The sequence below is a fragment of the Protopterus annectens genome, chromosome 3.part1 (assembly GCF_019279795.1).
Source record: "Protopterus annectens isolate FY-2018-M chromosome 3.part1, PAN1.0, whole genome shotgun sequence".
Classification (NCBI taxonomy): domain Eukaryota; kingdom Metazoa; phylum Chordata; order Ceratodontiformes; family Protopteridae; genus Protopterus; species Protopterus annectens.
Window position 1 is genome coordinate 179,578,525 of NC_056732.1, and position 21,735 is coordinate 179,600,259.

The following is a 21,735-nucleotide window of genomic DNA, read 5'->3' on the forward strand; positions in this document are numbered from 1 at the left end:
AAGAAAATCCTTTGAGATGGAACAGGTTTGGCAGCCCCTTTGAATCCCATTCCAAGTGCTCTGTGGAAAAGGCCTCACTCGACATTTTTTTCCCTTTCGAAGAACTGCTTTAAGTGTTGGCCAATCATACCCACACAGAAAAACCACCTGTCCTTCACAATGTCTCTACAAGCTGAAGCAAACTAAGAATTTGCCCCCATAGGAATCCCTACAACATAAGAACTGCTTGTTCTGGACTTGTAGTCATCCTTGTTACTTGGCTGACACAGTTGACATTGAAAGCAGCAGAATCCATCTGCCTCTGATAAATCTGAGAAGACAACTCTTTTAGATTGGGCAGATCTAGAAACAGTATGGATGTAGCATGGTTATAAAGGCCCTCAAGCAGGAAGTTCTAGTTTCCCTGAAGTACTACTTCCAGCTCCTAACAGAGTTGATTGTAATAAGGGAGGATGGTTAGTGCAGAGATAACACTGATCTGCTCAAGCGGACATGCCTTCTGCAAGTATCAAGGGAACCTACAAGACCAACACCAAAAGCCCAGTATAAGCAAAGTCATTTTCTTTAAAGGTGTGCTTCAACATCATGAAGACTGCTACCACAAAACCTTAAACTACAGTATTTAATGTTCTTCCACCGAACTACAGACCACTGGGTCTGGCTCCATATTTGCTGGCCACATAGAACACTTTGCTGCTTTAGTTATAAGCCTCAAACACAGGAACTTTTTCATGACAAATATCAGGATCAAGATCCAAACTTTGTAAGAGGCAGAAAAGAACTGGGGCTAGATAGACATGCTCTTCCACTGCGCACCAAAAATGTAAAGTTACAGTATCTGTCAGCAACAGACATGTGCTCCCTTGAATGCAAGCACTTCACAGAACTGTCTAAATGAAGTAGAAGGCAGGATAATTTCAAATGTAAACACCTTTCTTGTGTAGGCTTAATACTAGATTATACGGTTTTCATCACAAGGAGTGTTGACAACACCTACAGTATTATATCACTGGGGAACTCAGAAGAAACAATATGGCCTTTCAACTTATGACAGGTGATGCAGACCTAGTCTGAAAGTCTTCTATGAGCATTCAACCTCAAAGAGAGATCAAAGGCCCTTGGCAATAAAAAGTAAAGTTGTGTACCTACCATAAATGTAGAAGTTCGAGTGTATTCACTGCTGCAGTCATTACACTTGGGTTATCCTGCTGGCAGGCTATCCGCAGTCGGCCAGAACTCTAAAGTCTAGGTCCGGCGTTGGCTGCTGTCGCTTCTTCCCTAACGTCAGTGCACCAGGGGTATAAAAAGATGCAGCAGACACCAATTTCTTCAGTTTTTCTTGCCCCAGATGTCAGGTGCCCCAAATAGGTAGGCTGAAAAAATTATGCCAAAAAGCATGCATGTACTAAAATAAACATTTCCTTCATCTACAAGCAAATACACCACATAGGTTGTATAGAGTACAGAAAAGTCCCAGTAAAGAAAAGGGGGATGGTGGGTAACCTAGACTGCAACAGTGAATACACTCGAACATCTACATTTATACTAGGTACACAACTGTACTATGTTCATCGTGTTTCACTGTTGCAGTCATTACACTTGGGTTGAATCCCAAAGCTGAGGTTGGGTGGCTGGGCCTAAATAGGATCAGGAGAGGCTACCAGGCCCTGCAGAACTGCAGTGGCAAAGTCTGCTCTGGATTTAGAGTAGAGAGGTAAGTGGTAGTGCTTGGTAAAAGTGTGCACTGAACTCCAGGTTGCAGCCTCTAAAATGTCTTTGGTTGGTACTCCTCTGAGGAAGGCTGCTGAAGTGGCTGCTGCTCTGGTAGAATGTGGCCTAATGCCCTTAGGCACTGATTTGCCATGTTGTGAATAGCAGAAGCGAATGCAGTGCCCTATCCATTTTGAAATAGTCTGCTTTGAGACGGGCTTTCTGTGTGATCCTGCAGCATAAGCTACAAACAGTTGGCTCAGTTTTTCTGAAAGCTTTTGTTCTGTCCAAGTAGAATTGTAGCTGTCTGTGTATGTCCAAAGCATGCAGAAGTCTCTCCCCTTTATTCTGGGGATTTGGATAGAATATTGGCAAATTAATGGTTTGCTTAAGAGACACACTGGGTACTACCTTTGGCATAAATGTTGGGCTTGGCCTTAGAGAGACCCTGTCCTGATGAAAAATAATGAAAGGTTCCACTGCCATTAATGCCTGTAACTCTGAGACTCTTCTTGCTGAAGTAATTGCTAGGAGCAGAGCAGTTTTCCATAAGAATTTTAGATCAGCTGTATTGGCTGGCTCAAAAGGAGGCAGTGTGAGTTTTTCTAAAACAAAATTATGGTCCAAGTAGATATTGGTGCTCTCCTTGGGGGTCTTATGTTTTTTGCCCCTCTGAGGTACTGTCTTAGTAGTGGATGAGAGAAAATAGGAGTATCCGTATTGTAATGAGCTGAAATGGCAGAGGCATGGATCTTGATGAGAAGGATAGGCCTTTGTCCAGCATCTCAGTTAGGTATTGTAAAATCTGAGGTATATTTGGAACAAGTGGTTCGAGTCCTTGTGCCTGGTTCCAAGCACAGAATATCTTACATTTTTCTGCATAAGATTTCCTAGTGCTGGGCCTCCTGGCTTCTAAAATGACACCCATAACAGCTTTAGAGAGAGAGGTGTGGTCTGAGTGGCTATATTATCTGCCATGCAGCCAGATTTAAGGTTCTGAGTTGACTGTGCAGAATCTGATTGTTTTGTTGAGTCAGAAGATGAGGAATTTGAGGAAAAGGCCAGGCTGGGCCTTGAGACAAGCTCTTTAGGATTGGGCAACAGTGCTGGCGTGGCCAGTCTAGGGCAATAAGGATCATTTTTGGCCTCTCTTGTCTGACTTTTAGGAGCAACCTGGGAAGAAGAGGCAGTGGAGGAAAGGCATAAACTGTCAGGGTTTTCCAGTTGAATGATAGAGCATTTTCCATGCTTGTGTGTGATAAGTTCTTGTGCAGAGTCTCTGTAGTTGGCAGTTGTGACGGGAAGCAAAAAGATCTATGCCTGGGCATCCTCCATTTCCTTGTTATCATGCTGAAGACCTGTGGATTTAGTTTCCATTCGTGAGGATCCATGAGATTTCTGGTTAGTTCGTCTGCCAGTGTACTTTTCATTCCTGGCAGGAATTGTGCCTGCAGATGTACTTGATAGGTCAGTGCTGTGTTCCACAAAGTCATGGCTTGCTGGCAGGGGGGGTAGGAATGTGTGCCCCCTTGCTTATGTACCACATAACTGTGGTATTGTCCGTCTTTAGTAATAGTTGTCCTGCATGTATTAGATCCTTGAAGGCTGTCAGGGCATTCTATACAGCTAGCATCTCTTTTTGATTGATGTGAAGATGCATTTGCTCCTTGGGTCACGTGCACCGAATGCATTTTCCTGCCATGTGTGCCCCCCAGGCATAATCCGATGCATCTGTTGTTATTGCCTGCCTGGTTGTGGGTAAGGTGAAAGGCTGTCCCTTGTTGTGGTGAAAGGCCAGTGCCCACCATCGAAACTCCTGTTGCAGGCAGGGAATTAGAGTTATTAGTTTCCAGGCTGTGGCAATGTTGAGTCCAAACACTTTTTAGATACCATTGTAGTTTCCTCATATGCAGTCTTGCATACAGAATTAGTAGAATGCAGGATGCCATGAAGCCCAGGGCCTGCAGAATTTTTCTTGCAGGGAGCTGGGTCTTTGTTGCCATCATTTGAAAGTAATGAGTCAGTTGCCTTTGCTTGTCTGGCGTGAGATAAGCCATCTGGGCAGTTGTATTTAAGCTTGCACCCAGGAATATCATCTCTTGAGAGGACACTAGTTTTGATGTCTTTTTGTTTACTGTGTACCCTAGGCAAATTAATAATCTTTTTGCAAACGCCAGATGCTTTAGTAGAACGTTCTTGGTCTCTGCTTGAATGAAGCAGTCGTTCAAGTAGGGATAAATTTGAATTCCTTTTTGTCTGCAAAATGCAATTACTGGTGCCAGGCATTTTGTGAAGACCCTGGGCGCAGTAGATAAGCCAAAGGGCAGTGCAGAGAATTGGTAATGCATTGAGCCAGCTATGAATCTGAGGTATCTTCTGCAAGATTGTCTGACTGGGACATGCAGGTATGCCTCATTGAGGTCCAAAGTAACTAGCCAAGCTTCCTTGCCCATCATGGGTAGAAGTTGCTGCAGTGTTAACATTTTGAATTTTGGAACATCCAGGAAAGTATTTAGGATTGATAGGTCCAGTACTGGTCTCCAGGCTTTGTCCTTTCTAGGTACCAGCAAAAGTCTTGAGTAAAATCCTTGTCCCTGTTCTTGCTGTGGTACTCTTTGAATAGCTCTCATGTCCATGAGAGCAGAAATCTGTTTTTGTGCCTCTCCACATAGGTTTTGTGGCAGGTCTGGCATACCTTTTGATTCTGGAAGGGTGTGAAAGTGGAACCTGTAATCCTGAGAAACAATATTCAGTACACATTTGTCCTGGGTGATCATGTGCCAATTTTGTGAAAAAAGTGCTAGCTTTCCCCCCTAAGGGTGCTGCCAAAAGGTAAGTGCTTGGCATTTGTAGAGGAAAGTCATTGGGACAGTTCCCTAAAAGGTTGTGATTTGTCTCCTCCTCCTTTGGGGGCTGAAGCACCCCATTGTTTAGGTCTGTAGGAGCCTTGGGGCTGAGATCTGCCTCTTGGGCGTCTGTATCTGCCTCTTTGTGGCCTGACAGACACCAGAAAGGACCAGTTTTTTGAAGGCCAGTTTCTGCTAAACCTAGGTGGTTAAACCTGTAAAAAAATCCTTGACTGTCTGCATTGATTTTGCTTTATCCTCCATTTTCTGTAACACCTCTTCTGCCTTAACACCAAACAAAGTATCATGCTGTAGTGGAGCAACCAATAATTTTACTTTAACATGTTCAGGTAAACTTTGTTCTTTCAACCAAGCATGTCTTCGAATGACAGAGCCTGTAACTGTGGCTCTACAAGAAGCCTCTAATGAATCAAAACCACATTGCAGAGTATGCTTTCCCACTTGTTCAGCTGCATGCAATAAATCCTGCATTTCCTTATTGTCAGGACATTCTCAGTTTGTAAGCATTTTCTGTTTTAACAAAGACATGAGGTACTGTTGATATTTAAGCATGTGAAACTGGCAGTTTACAGCCCTTACAGCTAAAGTAGCAGAAGTGTAAACCCCCCCCCCCCCATCTATCCAGAGCTCTAGAATCCCTATCAGAGGGAACAGGATTTTTTGCAGTGGAAGCCTTAAACCCTTTGGGACCCTGAGAAATTGTTTCTGGGTCAGCAGCAGGGTTTTTATAAAGAAATTTATGAGAGTCTGGGACCCTGTAGTACCTGTCTGGCTTGACTGCTGCAGGGGGTAAAGAATCAGGAGACAGACTGGATTCAGAGAAAACATCAACTATATCAAACACGGGGGATTAGCCAGGGGCCTGTGCTGAGGCAATAAAAGAAAATCTGAGCCTTTTTCTTGGATTCTGAGTAATCCTGGCTCTCCCAATGGAAATGCTCCCTCATGGTGTGCAAGGTTTCCCCAAAAGAATAATTCTCAGGCGGAGAGGCTGAAGGTATAGATTCTTCTGCATCAGAGTCCTCATAGAGAGGGAGAGAATATCCCTGTCCTGAGGAGGAATCAGAGGAAATAGAAACCTGGTCAAAGGAGTCATAGTCTGTGTCTTGCCTAGGCCTTTTATCAGGAGGGGGATGGGAACCCCTGATCAAAGTAATTAGGTCCTCGGCCATTTTAAGCATCTGTTTCTTTGGCATAGATGACTGTCCAGGAGAATGCTGTACTTGTTTCCTTGTCTTTAATGGCGTTTTTGACTTTGCCTTGGCTGCTGTAGTGGACTTAATAGTAAGCTGTGAAGGTCTGAAAATACCCTCAGAAGTCGATGCCTGCTCAGCGGCTCTGGACCCATCTGAGGGAATAGTTTCTGCAGGCCCAATACCTTGAGTTAACAGAGGCCTAGGTGTCTCGACGTGGGAGTCTGATACGGCCTGTGGCTCTGAGGTAGCAGGTGTCAGGGGCTGCGAAAGCGCCTCACTGAGAACTGGCGAATGGCCTAGAAGAGGCTTCATCGGTTTTGTTCCTCGGATGCCTGTCCTTTTCCTGGTCTTTGCATTTTTTATGAATTCCATTTGTCGGTTGTTCCAATGGCATTATGTAGTTAAACCTTCGGCCAAAGTAATGTAAAGCAAAATCAAACAGACGCTTAATAGTGCGTTTGTTGAATCTAGCACAAAACCGACAACTAGTGACGTCGTGGTCAGGGTCTAGGCAAGGAATACAGTAAGAGTGAAAATCCTTATGAGGTATTTGCTTCCCACAAGAAATACAATTGTTAACTTTTACTGACATCGGTCTGGAGCAAGAAAGTTTCCCCAACGGGGTACTTAGCTTTATTGAAGACTTCGGTTCTGAAATTAGATTTCGAAAATCTCAGAAGTCGGCCGACCGGCACTTGCGAACTGCTTTTGCTTCAGGCACCGCGCAGCAAGAAAGACTCCCAACAAATTCCAACACGTGAGAGATGCAACCATATAGCCAAACTGGAGGCTAAGCTCTCTCAACTCAGTACTGGCGTAACTAGTCAGGAGGAGAAGGAAACCATACTCACAATTCCAGTCACACATAGACCTACCACGACAGCAAACCAAACACACAAAAACATACTCGGAGGCTCTAAACAAAAATCTGCCTAAGCAGCAGAGACCTCCAAAGCAGACACCCAAGCAACCGCTACCCCAAAACAAAAGACGTGCAACACATAGCTCACAAAACCAGTGTGCCGAACAGTCACAGCCCTCAAGGCTAAACAACACACCTGATACACTTGTAAAAGGTGACTATAGTCAGGCACACCGACGTCCCACTCACCAGGCTGAACAAGGAGAAGGTCACGGTGAGCTGCCTGTCGGGCGCTAGGATCCGCCACATAACACAAGCACTCAGGTCACTCCAAGGCAAGTACAAATATGACTCAGTCATTGTCCATGCTGGTGTGACTGACCTGAGACGTACTACCCTGGACTACATGAAAAGACAGAGGAGCTCTCTGAGCATGTAGCCCAGGCTGGTATGACCCTGACCTTGAGTAGCATCTTACCCTCACCAAGAATGATGCCACAATATGAAGACAAGATGATCAATTTCAACAATTGGCTTAAGTATTGGTGTCATTCAAAGGGGATCCAATGCCTGTCTGCCTGGGATGACATGCTTGACAAGCCACGATGCTTCGCTAGGGACGGCTTGCACCTGTCACCCCTGGGCTTTCGGATATTGGCAAAGGCTCTTGCTGCCCCCATAGTGCCTTTTTTAGGCAAGGCTCAAAAGACAAACCCACTTCCATAGGTATCACAAGGGATAAGAAACTAAGAGTAATGCTGCTCAACGCCAGAAGTCTAAACCTCAAGATGCATGCACTCGAAACTCTCCTTAGCATGGAGAACATCGATATCTGTGCAGTAACAGAAACCTGGTTCAAGGCTCGAGCACCCCAGCACTACCAGGTTATACCTCATACCATGTTTTTCAGCCCCAAAACTTGGACCGAACCACAAAAGGAGGGGGAGTATCAATATTCGTCAAAGATACCCACACCTCCAGGTTGGTGGTACAGCACGAAGCATCAGAGACTATCCATGTGGAACTAACAGTGGGTAAAACTGCCTTCCAGTTTATAGCCTGCTACAGACCACCCTCCCAAACCCAGGAACCCCACTCGGCCTTCCTGAGAACACTGGAAAATATGAAGGTCTCTCCAAACACCATTATATTGGGCGACTTCAACTACCCTACCATAGACTGGGAGCATACTCGAGCTCCAACACCCTAGCCCGAAGGTTCCTAGAATTTATAAACTCAAATGCTATGGAACAACTTGTTGCCACTCCCACAAGAGAGGAAAACATACTAGACCTGATCATCACCAACATGGGGGACTCTATGCTCCAGACCAGAAGTGTATCCCTCACTGGTAAGATCAGACCATGAACTAATCTCACTAGATATTCACATCTCAACCCCAGCCCCTGCCCAGAAAACCACAGTGAAAAACTTCTCTAAAGCAAATTTCACACTCCTCAAAACCGAGGTGGAATCCTTCAAAGCCCCCGGGCAGGGAATCCTTTATAAACGCATTCTATGAACACCTTCAGGAATGCATGGATCATGCAATCTCAAATAAAACCAAGACCCAATCTTCCAAAGTTAGGCGTCCTGTCTGGTGGACCCCAGCCATAAACAAACTATACAATAGAAGGAGGAAGCTACTACATGATAGAGCAAAATCCCAAAAAGGGAAGGCATCTCTGATCAGTATTAGCAAAAAACTACGGGCACTCATAAAATAGTCTAAGGCCAGCTTAGAGAGAAAAATTGCACAAGACACTAAGGATAATCACAAGGCTTTCTTTAGTTATGTTAGGAACCTGGGTGGTAATTCCCAGATATGCTCAGAATTAGTCCAAAATGACAAAATACACCGAACCCACAGACATTGCCAACACCCTAGCTGACAGGTTCAGCGCAAACTTCTTCCCCCCTTCCCCACCAAAAGGGCAAATATCTATCCCAGCAGAGTGCTGCCCCCCTGACATCTCAGATGCTCAGGTAAGAGCCGCCCTCTCCAAAGTACAAAAACACAGCATCAATGGGACCAGACGGTGTCCCGGGCTGCGTCCTACATGAACTCCAAGAACAACTAAACCCAAACATGAAACTACTGTTCAATCTCTGCCTTACTATAGGATATGTACCCAAAGAGTGGCGTACAGCAACAGTGGTCCCTCTCCACAAAGGTGGTGCCTCAATGGAACCTGGAAACTATTGCCCCATAAACTTGACTAGCTTGGTCTGCAAAGCTATGGAAAGGATCATCATGGACCTCATAAAGATATTGGGGACCTACAGACACTGGAACCTACCCAGTTCGGCTTTAAGGGCAGATCCTGCCTCTTAAACCTGGTCGATTTCTTTGAAACAGTCACCAAGGCCATTGACGAGGGGGAAGGTGGTCCACACAGCCTACCTGGACCTTGCAAAAGCCTTCGATACAATACCCCACTCGGGCATTATAGATAAGCTCACCAGCTTAAATATAAACCCCTATGTCACTAGATGGGTTGCAAACTGGCTTGAGGACAGAACCCACATGGTTAGAATTGCTGGAGCCATGTCAGATTCCAAACCAGTTACAAGTGGCATCCCACAAGGCTCAGTCCTGGGACATCTCTTGTTCAGTATATATTTCTCGGAGGTACAGGCTAACATGGAAGGCCTGTGGCTGACCAAGTTCGCAGATGACTGCGAACTGGGCGCCATAATACTCTCCAGCCGACACAAGCATCCTACAAAAGGGCCTCATAGAAACAGACAACTGGTGCCAGAGCCATGGCCTCAAGCTAAATGCCAAAAAGTGTACAGTCATCCCCTTTGGCAAAAACAAAGTGCCCACAAATTACCACATAGGTGGTAATCCATTAAGTACGGAAGTAGTAATTAAGGACCTGGGGACCCAAGTTGATAGCAATCTCTCATTTGACAACCACGTGGCCAAAGTGGTTAGAAAAACATTTTATATAGCCCACCTAATCATGAAGGGATTCACATCTAGATCAGGGGAGGTCATCGTGCCTCTCTACTCATCCCTCATCAGGCCCATAATTGAGTACAATGCCCCTTTTGGGATGTACCTTACCAGACACCTGCAGCAACTGGAAAGACCCCAAAAGCACCTCACCAAGAGGATCAAAGGGCACAAACAGATGCCATATGCTGCCTGGTTAAAGAAACTCCAGCTCTACTCAGTGGCATACCGCCTGCTCAGTGGCAATCTGTGCCTGACGTATAAAGCCATGTCCAACCCAGAATTAATGGACATGCTTCACCTCAGAAAATCCAAATCCCATCGACCTACGCGCTCGAGAGACTTGAATCTCAGCACTGAAATAAATAGGACATGCTGGAGAGACAGATTCATAACCCAGAGGCTCCCTTCACTCTGGAATAAAATCCCAGTCCAGGTTAGGCAGAGTCCCTCATTGACTCTCTTCAAGAGGAATCTTGATGAGAGGATGGGAGATCGTAGGTTTACCCCGGGTATCACTTCTGTGTCACTGTTAGACAGAGGCACAGTATCCTAACCTCAAAAAAGGGCATAGCAAAATTCATTTAAAATGGGTGGCGAAAGCCAAACACACTCTGGGGCTAGGCTTATAAATGCCCTAGGGCAGATAGCCTAGTATGAACCTATAAGATTGGGACTTTTTCTTTTGTATGAGACTGATTTTCCTATCTTACAGATCTGATCCTGTAATTTGAAGTACGGCTTTATTTGTGCACATCTTTCATTGTTAAAACTAGATGTCTGCTTCGTATGCAGAATAAATGAATGTCGTTAACAGCAGAACTGATCTTCGTGTTCATTGAGTAAAGGTACAGACTACCTGAATAGTGTAGTACAACCTTAAATTTTACAGTGGTGAGACTGGGCCAGTCAAAACAACCGGAGAGGTGACCTACAGAGGCGCCTCTCACAGTGCGACATTCCTGCACAGACTTTTTTTTTTGGAGTCAACTCTCTCCTAAAACTTTGTCCATTGACTGGAGGACACACACTGCAGTGCAGTACAGGGAAGTACAGTAATTCTTCTTCAGACAGTTGGTGAGATATGGAGAGCAGGTCGCACTGTCAGACTTTGCTTCACCAGCATCTAGTGAAAGACAGCAAAAAATCCTCCCACAACTGATCTTCGTGTCAAGACTGTCCACCTTGTCCTGAACATTTGTGTTAAATATTTTCATCTGTTTTTCCTTTAACAATGATGAAAATGCCAAGAAGTGCACTAAGTATTTTACTGTTGATGTATCTGAATCATATGTAGATGTGTGGAATTATTTAAATACATAGTATAATCAGCATGTTAGCACCTGCAAGTCTTTACTATGTAAGGCAGTGTCACAGAATGTACAGAAATGTGTTATTTAAATGTTACTTTTTGCATGCCTTGTCATAACTGTATTGTACAAAACCTGGAACACAACCAGGATAAAATAATGCTTGAAGCACAGGCAATGGTTCCTGTTTTATATATCCTGTTGCAAAAGATGTATTAGAGGGTGATGTAAATGTCAAAATTTGTACTTTACAGTCTGATTTGCAGGAGTTTAAAGATTGGATCGTTAAAGTTGGCAACCAGCAAGATCTTGACCTCATGGGTCACTTTCAGACTTATTGTGACAAATGGAAGGTGTCTGGTAAAATGCATACAGACACTGCTAAATGTACAAAGACATTTTCTCAGTTTTTGAAATTCTCACGGACTGAAATTAAGACCTTTACACAAACTGTTATTGAACAAGGCAGTAAAGCTATTTGCATAGTAAAAGGATTAATGAATAAAATTATCAGTTTGCAAGAAAAATATGACAAACAACTGGCTGACGCACAGCATGACGTCAATGTTGCAAGGGAGGAGACCAACACATTACGAGCTCAATTAGAGACATAGGAATCTGAGACTGCTAGAGCAGCACATTTAACAAATGTTAAAAACTCTCCTTAAGTGGGATGAACAGAAGGGTATTTTTAATAACATGATTACATTTAAAGCTTGGGTATTTAAAACTGTAGGCACTGTATGCAATGATACACTTGCGTGTTGCTTCTGCAATTTTATTCCTCAGCATTTCATGACTTAATACAGCTTTCCAATATATCTGTATCTTTGGATAATTTAAAAAAACATAATAAATACTACTAAGATTCTCTAGAGTACTTGAAAAATGAAATAAAAGTATTCTGTATTATGAAGCATTAAGCATCATTGCAAAAGATAAATTACTTAGCTTAGCTGAAAAGACCAAAAAAGATACTGCTCACAATTGGTAGGATATCTTTACTGGTTGGTCAAAATCAGAAAATACATCCTGTATTAGTAGTGTTAGGCATTATAGTCATAATAACTACCTGGAATTGCTATCTAAGTTGCCGTTTGCAGAAAACTTATAGAATCCAACAAATCATGATGGTTAACCTAGATAAATTGGAATATGTTTCAATGTGTACAACTAGTCGAAAATGGACGGTCATGTTCTGCTTTTTAATTGAAGAGACGGAATTGTGAGTAGCGAACAGGTTAAAAATGGATTTCAGTTGATTTTATTCTGAAAATGTAAAATAAATATTCTGTGTTTCAGTTTGTAGAGTGGACTTGACAAAAAGATATAGCTTGGCATTCATTGTTATTAAGAGTCAGAAGTAAAATATTTTCTCTTATAAACTATGCAGTTTGTGAAATTCTCTATCTACAAGCAGGTCAAGACGAACTCTTGTATGCAGCTGTCTCTTGTCAACAGGAAGTGCAAGATAAGAGCAAGGCCGAGGAGTTATCCTTCAGGAACAGAATGTTTGAAATATGGAAAACAAACTGTCAGCAGACCAGCTTCAAAAGAAAGACTTGTTATTCTGGCAAATTCTCTAAACTGCTGAAGCAGGCAGGAAAGACACTAAAGATTGGGACTTACTCATTTGTATGAGACTTTGATTTTCCTATCCTTACAGATCTGATGCTGTAAAAGCTAAAGTACGGCTTTGTTATTTGTGTACATCTTTCATTGTTAAACTAGTTGTCTACTTCATAGGCAGAGTAAATGAATGTCGTTAACAGCAGAATTGATCTCAGTGTTTTCATTGAGTCAAGGTAGACTACCTGAATAGTGTAGTACAGCTTTACATTTTACACATATTCAGATAATCCAGCAATCAGGCACTAGCAATGTTTTTCTATATAAATGGACAGCTTTCAGAAGTTTAATTTTACATACTTTATTAAATAAATAACTTTAAAAGTATTGCAAACGTGAACATTTTGTTAAAATAAAAAGGCACTTAAACAAGAATGTGTATTTTGTAATAAAGGAAAATGTGACTTAAATTGTTAACAAAGGCAATTACTTTCTATAATGATCCCAGATGGCACATTTTTTAAATTGATGACATCTGCTGCATGCAGCTGTACCATACTTTGACAATTCATTACTTTTTACAGTTACAAATACAAAACATGAAAAAAATGGTGTTCAATACACAGTTCATACAAAAAGATAGCTGGCAGCATTTAAACATTCAGGACTATAGAAGTACTGAATAAAGCATGTGGTAATAACCCAAATGTACAAAGAAAAAGAAAAAAAAAACATTTTGAAGTATCACTGTTAGTCAGGCAGATTACTTTTCAAGGGCTACTAAGATTCCTCAAGGAGAAGTGACAAACTTACTATAAGAGCTACAAATGAAAATGGGTATTAAAATGATTATTGATACTTGTTAACACTGGATGCTTTTGCTGCAAAACAAAGCAATATTTCATACAGGGGACTGACTGCATTAAAAACATCACTGCAAAAATGTATGAAAAAAGGCCTGTGCTCGTTACTTTACAAATCTCATTCTCTTATGTACTTTCTATAGTAACCCATTTCTCACCTGTCTGCTCTCAACTCATCATTCCACAACATAGACAACACCTACTGTTTCTTTATTATCAGAGAGGCTTTTAAGTGTTTTCAGACTTTTTTTTTTTACCTTTGACAGCACTTGAGTCTGAAATGAAACTGGATACTTCTTTAACCTAAAGAACCACCCTCTTTGCGGTCAACAAGATTTCCAATAACTCGCAGCAGACATGGTGCACACCTTCCAGGTGGTGTACTATATTAATATATGAGTTTGAGTTTTATGACAAACAGTTCTACTACAAACCAACAACCACACGGTATGCAAACTATATATTAATCCACAAAACATAAACAAGTAAATGGTGCAGAAAGGGACATGAATCCCTCCATCTTAACTAATGCAAATTTCATTGCTAAATCTACATAACTACTAATATGCCCTGCAAGAAAATGAATGCAGGTGCTTATTGGATATTTTTCTTCTAACTGTTCTTAAAAAATGCTGCATAGATACCATCACAGACATACACAGCTGATAATTGCAAGTCTCCAGGACATTAATGAGATTCTAGTTTCATGTTTATAATTCCAGAGAACTTCCAACAAAAAACAATCAGATAACTAATACTGTGGGAATAATTTGATTACAAATTTCTAAATTGAAACGGTGAATCTTTAAAGCAATACCTTCAAAACCAGCTATGAAGAAAAGGCTATCAAAGCCTTTTCTTTAAGAAAAAATGTGTATTTTGCAAGATGTGTTGAGAAACATGCAGATTTTGCATGATAATGATAGTACTTAAGGTTGACAGAACTGCATGGGACCAACACTGTCAAAAAAAGTAGATGTTTAAGCATGGCTGGTTTAATGCTGGCAAATGTGCTAAAGGGCCAACTCTGAGTGGGTCCAATTTACATGTTTATTTTTTAGTTCATTTATTTTTTTAATCAGATTACCCTTTTCATGGGCAACTTTAGGAGTACTGACTGGTTAAGTGACTTGCTCAGAATTGCACATTAGGCAAATGGAGGCTGAGAGAATTCAACCCTGGGTTTCAGGATGAAACCTGTTAGCAGATCGTACTGTTAATTCTTTGCGTTAATTTCTAGACCAAAAGCTAGCTAATTTTTCAGACTAAAGTAGACTTGCTTAAAAACTTGACTCCCAAATTAAATGTTATAATAAATCTACAAGATTCCCAGCATGCACCAAAAACATTATGAATGTATCTTCCCCTTTCTAAAAATGCCTAGTTTTTGCCCGCTGAAACATGATCTGTAAAATGAATGCTTTAGAAATTACTGTCACTGTAAATGTTCAAACAGGAAATCCAATTACAGCCACTTCAAATGCTGTCGAGTTGCATCAGATTCTTGCAGTGACCAATGCTTTCCATAGAGAGTACTATGTCAAGTACTAAATCACGGAGATTGCCAGGCTTTTCATCTCTCTCTCATACGGGCATACAACATTTTGAATCAGCAATCCACTTACATCATGGCTTTGGGATGTGGGAAGAAAGAGTACTCAGAAAACCCACATGGACAGGTGGGCATGCAGACTCTACACAAAGCACTTGATCAAAGAACTGAAGCACCACAATATTAAGTGTGCCAAGGTACAATTAAACAAAGTTTTCAAAAATATGTATCACTCTCTTGGGCAGGAAAATTAACAAAGTGCTTAAAACTATCTTGAATACAAAGTAAAAAGACTGATGAAATAAGATTACAGGTTTTCATACTGCTTTAAAAATCTTCAGTTCTATCTTCAGTTACCTTGCAAACAGCAGAAAACCTACAGGAATTCAACTTGATAGGTTAACTGCGATTTTTCTCAAAAAATCATTTACAATGAAATACTACCATTAAGATGGCTCTGCAAAAGGGGCAAGCACCAGGACTGAATCTAGAGAGCAAGCTTATTGATAAAGGCCTTGCGTTTGCTTGGGCCACTAAACACTGGTTGATGGCTAGATTACAAGGGCTGCTTCCTTCAGACTAGATAAAGATGACTGTTTCCTACCACCAACAATGTTAAGCTGCAAGGGACCATCACAGGACAAGTAAAGTCAGCAAAACAGGGCAATGGACTACACAGCTTACGGTCACAGGATGAGACTCTTGGCTATTGTGGTGCATAGAAGTGTAAGGCGGTACAATAAATTTAACCCTGAAAAGTACATACTACTTTTAAATTACCTTATTTTTTGGCAATACTACCTCCTGAAAGCTGAGCCAAAACAGTTACTAATACACCTTGTAAAACAAGTATCTATACACTCACACCCTGAATTAAAAAAAAAAACACAATACTATCCAAAGATGATGAACTTTACGCTGTAAAGGCTATTAAAAAGATACTCTGAAGTATCTGTGTAATACTATGCAGTCATGATTTTGTTGCCAGTCCTGTGGCACTATATGTACTTACAAAAGAAAATTACAAACCAAAATTATCAAGTTTATACATACTGTACAGGTTTAAAAAATATGCATAGAAAACAAATGCACCAAGTTAATAAATCCACTGCAGCATTGCCCTAATGCTACCTTGCTGTGAATAAAAATATTTTGCAATACAGTGTTTTCAAAGAAAATTCCACAAATGTAGTCTTCTAGTCTTCTCATTTTCCCTCATATTTAGGATTCACCACAGTTGTCACAGCACTCTTGTAAATTGGATTTTCACCCTAAAAAGAAAAAAAATACATTTATAGTTATGGGTAATGCTAGAATTCATGAGACTGAATGACACACTGTACACCACAAAAGGTTTACTTCACTGTTACGAGAATCAAAATAAATCAGTAGATGGTGCTCAAGCAAGAGTGTAGAATCAATGCAAATCAAAGCAAGGGGGAGTATCACGTACAAGGCAAAGATAGGAATATGACTTGTCAAAGAGCAATTTCACGCCGTGTCCTGTTGCCTGAACACTCAGGGAAGTGGATGGCATGCAGGTTCTTAGGTCACACCATTGGCCTAATGCAGGAGTACAGTGGTGAGTGAAGGCTTGTGTTGATGCAGGGATCTGGTGCAGGAAAGATGTGGGCATATGCCACCAAAGCCAGTGATGGGAGCCTTATCTGAGTGCCTTGGGATTACCCATATACACAGGGGTACAAGCAGTCCTTGTGGTGATGTAAGTGCTCACATCTCTGACCAGGGAAGGGATTAGGCTTAAAAAGTGCCCTCACTGCCAGGATGCCTGTAAAGGTGCAAAAGCTCTGAAGTCTGTTTATAAACTGGCCCCTCCGGATATCTGTTGCCTAGTTGATCTGGAGGATGGAAGTTCTCCACTGCTAGAAAATAGATGGACTCAAGTCCACTAGAGGGTGACTTGCTGGCTGGCAATGCAGAGTGATTAAAAAAAAGTACAAACAAAAAAATATTAAAAATACAAGGCTTGTGTGGAAATCCCATTAATGTTGTTTGTTGCCTTACTTCAGTTGCTGCCTTGGAATTGAGCAAAAAAAACAATTAGGGACAGTGTATGGGAGGAAATCTAGCCTCCACATTTTAACCTGAGTTTTGAACTCTGGCTAATGCTGATGTTCAAAGTGCAGTAATTCTGCTAACAGCACAACCTGCGTCTGGTTAGTCTGAGAATTAGGATTCATTGAAGTGTTACGTAAATGGCAAACACTTATAATTAAACAGAAAATTGTCAGACATATTACTGGAAACCAAATAAAACTTAAACAAAAATGAAAACTGTTAACCAAGACAGTACTTGATGTAATGCTTCCTTTCTTTAACAGTTCACTCCATTATCTACTCAGAGGTAGTTTCTGCAGCACACTACTGTCATCTATAAAAGCTCTACTGTAAGCTAAACCAACATTTATTTTATTACTTAGTGAGGGAGCTGGATGTCAATCCACATAATGTCATTATTCTTTAACCTCAATCCACATGAAATTTAATTAGTATTTAAATTTCAGAGATAGCTAGTGGTTGAAAGTGGTCACTTACTGATTTGTACATGTATAATGCATGTGTAAGAAATTTCTTTTTAACAGTCCTGGGACACCTAATTTAGTCTTGGTGGGGACCAAGTAAAAACAACTAATACAAGGTGTAAAAGATTTTAAAAATTCAGTTTTTAAAGCATTTTTTAAACAAGCTTAGCACATAATGCTTGAACCTCTGGACTGCAACACATTCCTTACTCAAACCTTCCAGCAGACATTCTTGTGGATCACAGTAATATGCTGTTGCTGTCTCAAGGACAGCACCCCATACCTTTTTACAACCAGGTTGCCTTCCACAGTTTCACACAGATCTGCTGAGTTTTATCAAAATATTGTCAGATTATGCACATTTAGGGTAAGGTTACCCTGCAGCTGCACAAAATGAAAGGGGAAATAAATGGAGGAGGTGGTCACTCTTGTATGGCGATTTGCTTTAACACACTTTTGAAATTTTTTTTTATTTGTCCTGAAGTACTCTCCCAACATTTACTTTTTGACTAGTATTATTGCATTCCCTCTTGCTATTGTGTTTGTCACGACAGCTGTTATGTAGTGTACCAGACTTTCAGCTAATGAAGGCATATTGGTCTGACTTTTATGGGCTTGCGATTGTTGTTAATCACTATTCTCTATTTTTTTTTTTGAAAGTTATCTTTTGGCCTGCTTCTGGTGAGGAAGCTTCCCCAGACACTTTTCAGTGTGCACACCTGCAACACACTTGGTCTACCTGCATTATTGCAGCTCGGGTCCCCCCTGCAACTGCAACATTGCCAGATAAAACCACTGCTACGGTCCGGTTTCTACCTACAGTTATTGTACGCCAAGAATAACACTTTTTAATAAGGATACCTACCAGACAAGTCTGCGTAGGTGACTGGATATTTACAGTTCTTGTTATTAGCAGATGTGGTCCTTAACAGTTATGTTTTAAACATTGTGACTGGTTGTTTACTTTTCCTTTTACAGCACATTTGTTAATTTTAAACATTGTTTTGGCCAGAGTGCACATCTGCAAGGGTCCCGCCCCCCCAGGCAACTATAGCTTTGTCTATTGCCACTGGGTGGCATAATTTAACAATATACTTGCTGTATCTTGTCCCAAATAGATCTGCCTCCGCACACTGAATACCTGTAAAGTAAGGCAAGTGCCATTTACTTGGTGTATTTTGTCCCCAGATAGATTTACCTTCCTTTGTATTAGTTGCACACCAAGGCCATAAAGTAGTGTTTCTGCAACTAACTGCTTACACTCCTAATTTCCTGCTTCTACCACTTCCTTGCTTACACTTAAATTACAGCTCCAAGGCTTCCACTTATTATGCTGATTGTTTTTATTTGCAGTCTTCTGTGAGGGGGCAGGCCAGATATCTACCTGCTTTTTCTGGTTATACCTTCCCCCATTTTGTCTCTCTCTCCTCCCCCCATGCACATTAACTAGTCTATATTATTGAGTCTCCTTGGGTGGTGCCATTTTGAAAGTTATCTTTTGGCCTGCTTGTGGTGAGGAAGCTTCCCCAGACCCTTTTCAGTGTGCACACCTGCAAGTAAGTTCCTGCAAGTGTTTAAGCTCTTCTCAAATGTTTGTGGTGCACCTGGTTTAACAGGCATGTTTATGATGTTCGTGTTTCACTGCTGCAGTCATTACACTTGGGTTATACCCTGCCATCAGGCGGTCCCGCAGTCGGCCAGAGTTCCAAAGTCTTGGTCCGGTGTCGGTTGCTGTCGCCCTGATGTCAGTGCGCCAGGGGTATAAAAGATGCAGCCCATGCAATTTTCTCCAGGCTTTCTTGCCGCGCGGTGCCCGAAGCAAAAGCAGTTCGCAAGTGCCGGTCGGCCGACTCCTGAGATTTTCGAATTCAAATTTCAGAACCGAAGTCTTCAATAAAGCTAAGTACCCTGTTGGGGAAACTTTTTCTTGCCTCAGACCGATGTCAGTAAAAGTTAATTGTATTTCTTGTGGGAAGCAAATACCTCATAAGGATTTTCATTCTTACTGTATTTCATGCCTAGGCCCTTACCACGACGTCACTAGTCGGTTTTGTGCTAGATTTAACAAATGTACTATTAAACGTCGGTTTGATTTTTCTCGCCATTATTTTGGCCGAAGGTTCAATTATACCATGCCGTCGGAACAACCAATGACCAGAATACACAAAAAAACACAGAGAAGGATAAGGACATGCAACCGTGGTCCAAAACAGACGACAAAGCCTCATCTAGGCCAGTCGCCGGTGCTCAGTGAGGCGTTTTCGCAGCCCCTGACTCCTGCTGCTTCAGAGCCACAGGCCGCCTCCAACTCCCACGTGGAGACATTAAGGCCTCTGGATACTCAAGGTATTGGGCCTACGGAAACTATTCCCTCAGATGGGTCCGGAGCCGCTGAGCAGGCATCGGCTTCTGAGGGTGTCTACAGACCTTCACAGCTTACTATGAAGATGTAAGCCAAGTCAAAAACTCCATTAAAGACAAAGAAACAAGTACAGCATTCTCCTGGACAGGCTTCCATGCCTAAGAAACAGATGCTCAAAATGGCCGAAGACCTAATTACTCTGATCAGGGGTTCCCATCCCCCCTTCTGATAAAAGGCCTAGGCAGGATACAGACCGACTCCTCTGACCAGGTTTCCATTTCCTCAGATTCCTCTTCAGACTAGGGATATTCCTTACCCCCCTAAGAGGACTAAGATGCTGAAGAATCAATTCCTTCAGCCTCTCCTCCTGAGGATTACTCTTTTGGGGAAACTTTACATAACATGATAGAGCATTTCCATTGGGAGAGCCAGGATTACTCAGAATCCAAGAAAAGGCTCAGAGATTTTCTTTTACTGCCTCAGCACAGACCTTTGGCTATTCCACCTGTGCAAGATATTGCAGATGATGTGTTCTCTGAATCTAGTTTAACCTCTGATTCCTTGCCCCCTGCTCCAGTCAAGCCAGACAGGTACTACAGAGTGTTCCTGACTCTCACAAATTTCTTTATAAAAACCCTGCTGCAGACCCAGAAACCATTTCCCAGGGTCCCAAAGGGGTAAAGGCTTCCACTGCAAAAATAACAGTACCCTCTGACAGGGATTGCAGAGCACTGGATAGATGGGAGAAGAAAGTTTACACTTCTGCAACTCTAACTGTAAGGGCCTTAAATTGCCAGTTTCATATGCTTAAATACCAACAATACTTACTGTCTTTGCTAAAACAGAAAATGCCAACAAGCTTAGAAGGTCCTGATCATAAGGAAATGCAGGACTTATTGCATGCAGCTGAACAAGTGGGAAAACATACTCTGCAATGTGGTTTTGATTCTTTAGAGGCGTCTTTTAGAGCCGCAGTTGTAGGATCTGTGATAAGAAAGCATGCTTGGTTAAAAGAGCAAAGTTTACCTGATCATGTTAAGGCAAAATTATTGGATGTTCCTTTACAGCATGATATTCTGTTTGGTGTTAAGGCTGAAGAGGTGTTAAAGAAAATGGAGAATAAAGCAAAATCTATGCAGACAGTAAAGGATTTCTTACAGGTACAGCCTCCTAGATTTAGCAGAAATTGGCCTTATAAAAATTGGTCCTTTCCAGTGTCAGATAGACCACAAAAAGGCAGATACAGACACCCAAGAGGCAGATCTCAGCCCCAAGGCTCTTACAGACCTTGACAATGGGGTGCTTCAACCCAAAAAGAAGGTGAAGACAAGTCACAACCATTCAGAAAACAGTCCTAATGACTTCCCCTTTCAAATGCCAAACTCTCACCTTTTGGCAGCTCCCTTAGGGGGGAAACTAGCACTTTCTTCACAAAATTGGCATGCAATCACCCAAGACAAATGGGTACTGAATATTGTGTCTCAAGGTTACAGGTTCCACTTTCACTCTCTACCAAAGCCAAAAGGAATGCCAGACCTGCCTCATAATCAAAGGGCAGAGGCACAAAAACAAATTACAGCCCTCATGGACATGAGAGCTATTCAAAAAGTGCCAGAACAGGAACAAGGACAAGGAACAAGGATTTTACTCAAGACTATTCTTGGTCCCCAGAAAGGACATAGCTTGGAGACCCATACTGGACCTATCTATTCTAAACACCTACCTGGATATACCAAAATTCAAAATGTTGACACTACTGCAACTTCTTCCCATGCTGGGTAAGAGGGCTTGGCTTATTACTTTGGACCTCAAAGAGGCATACCTGCATGTTCCAATCAGACAAAATTGCAGAAGATACCTCAGATTCATAGCTGGCACGAAGCATTACCAATTCTCTGCACTGCCCTTTGGATTATCTACTGCGCCCAGGGTCTTCACA

At 41.8% G+C, this 21,735-nt stretch overlaps 1 protein-coding gene across 1 annotated transcript in view; it reads right to left on the reverse strand.

Moving 5' to 3' along the window:
- Nucleotides 1-12,821: 12,821 nt before the first annotated feature.
- The window catches only part of ITGB1 (integrin subunit beta 1), an 823,672-nt gene continuing 814,758 nt past the window's right edge, over nucleotides 12,822-21,735 (reverse strand). Inside the window, exon 16 of the mRNA XM_044066189.1 lies at nucleotides 12,822-16,162. Within this exon, the coding sequence (XP_043922124.1) occupies nucleotides 16,097-16,162 (66 nt within the window). The 3' untranslated portion in view covers nucleotides 12,822-16,096. The remainder of the gene's footprint in view (nucleotides 16,163-21,735) is intronic.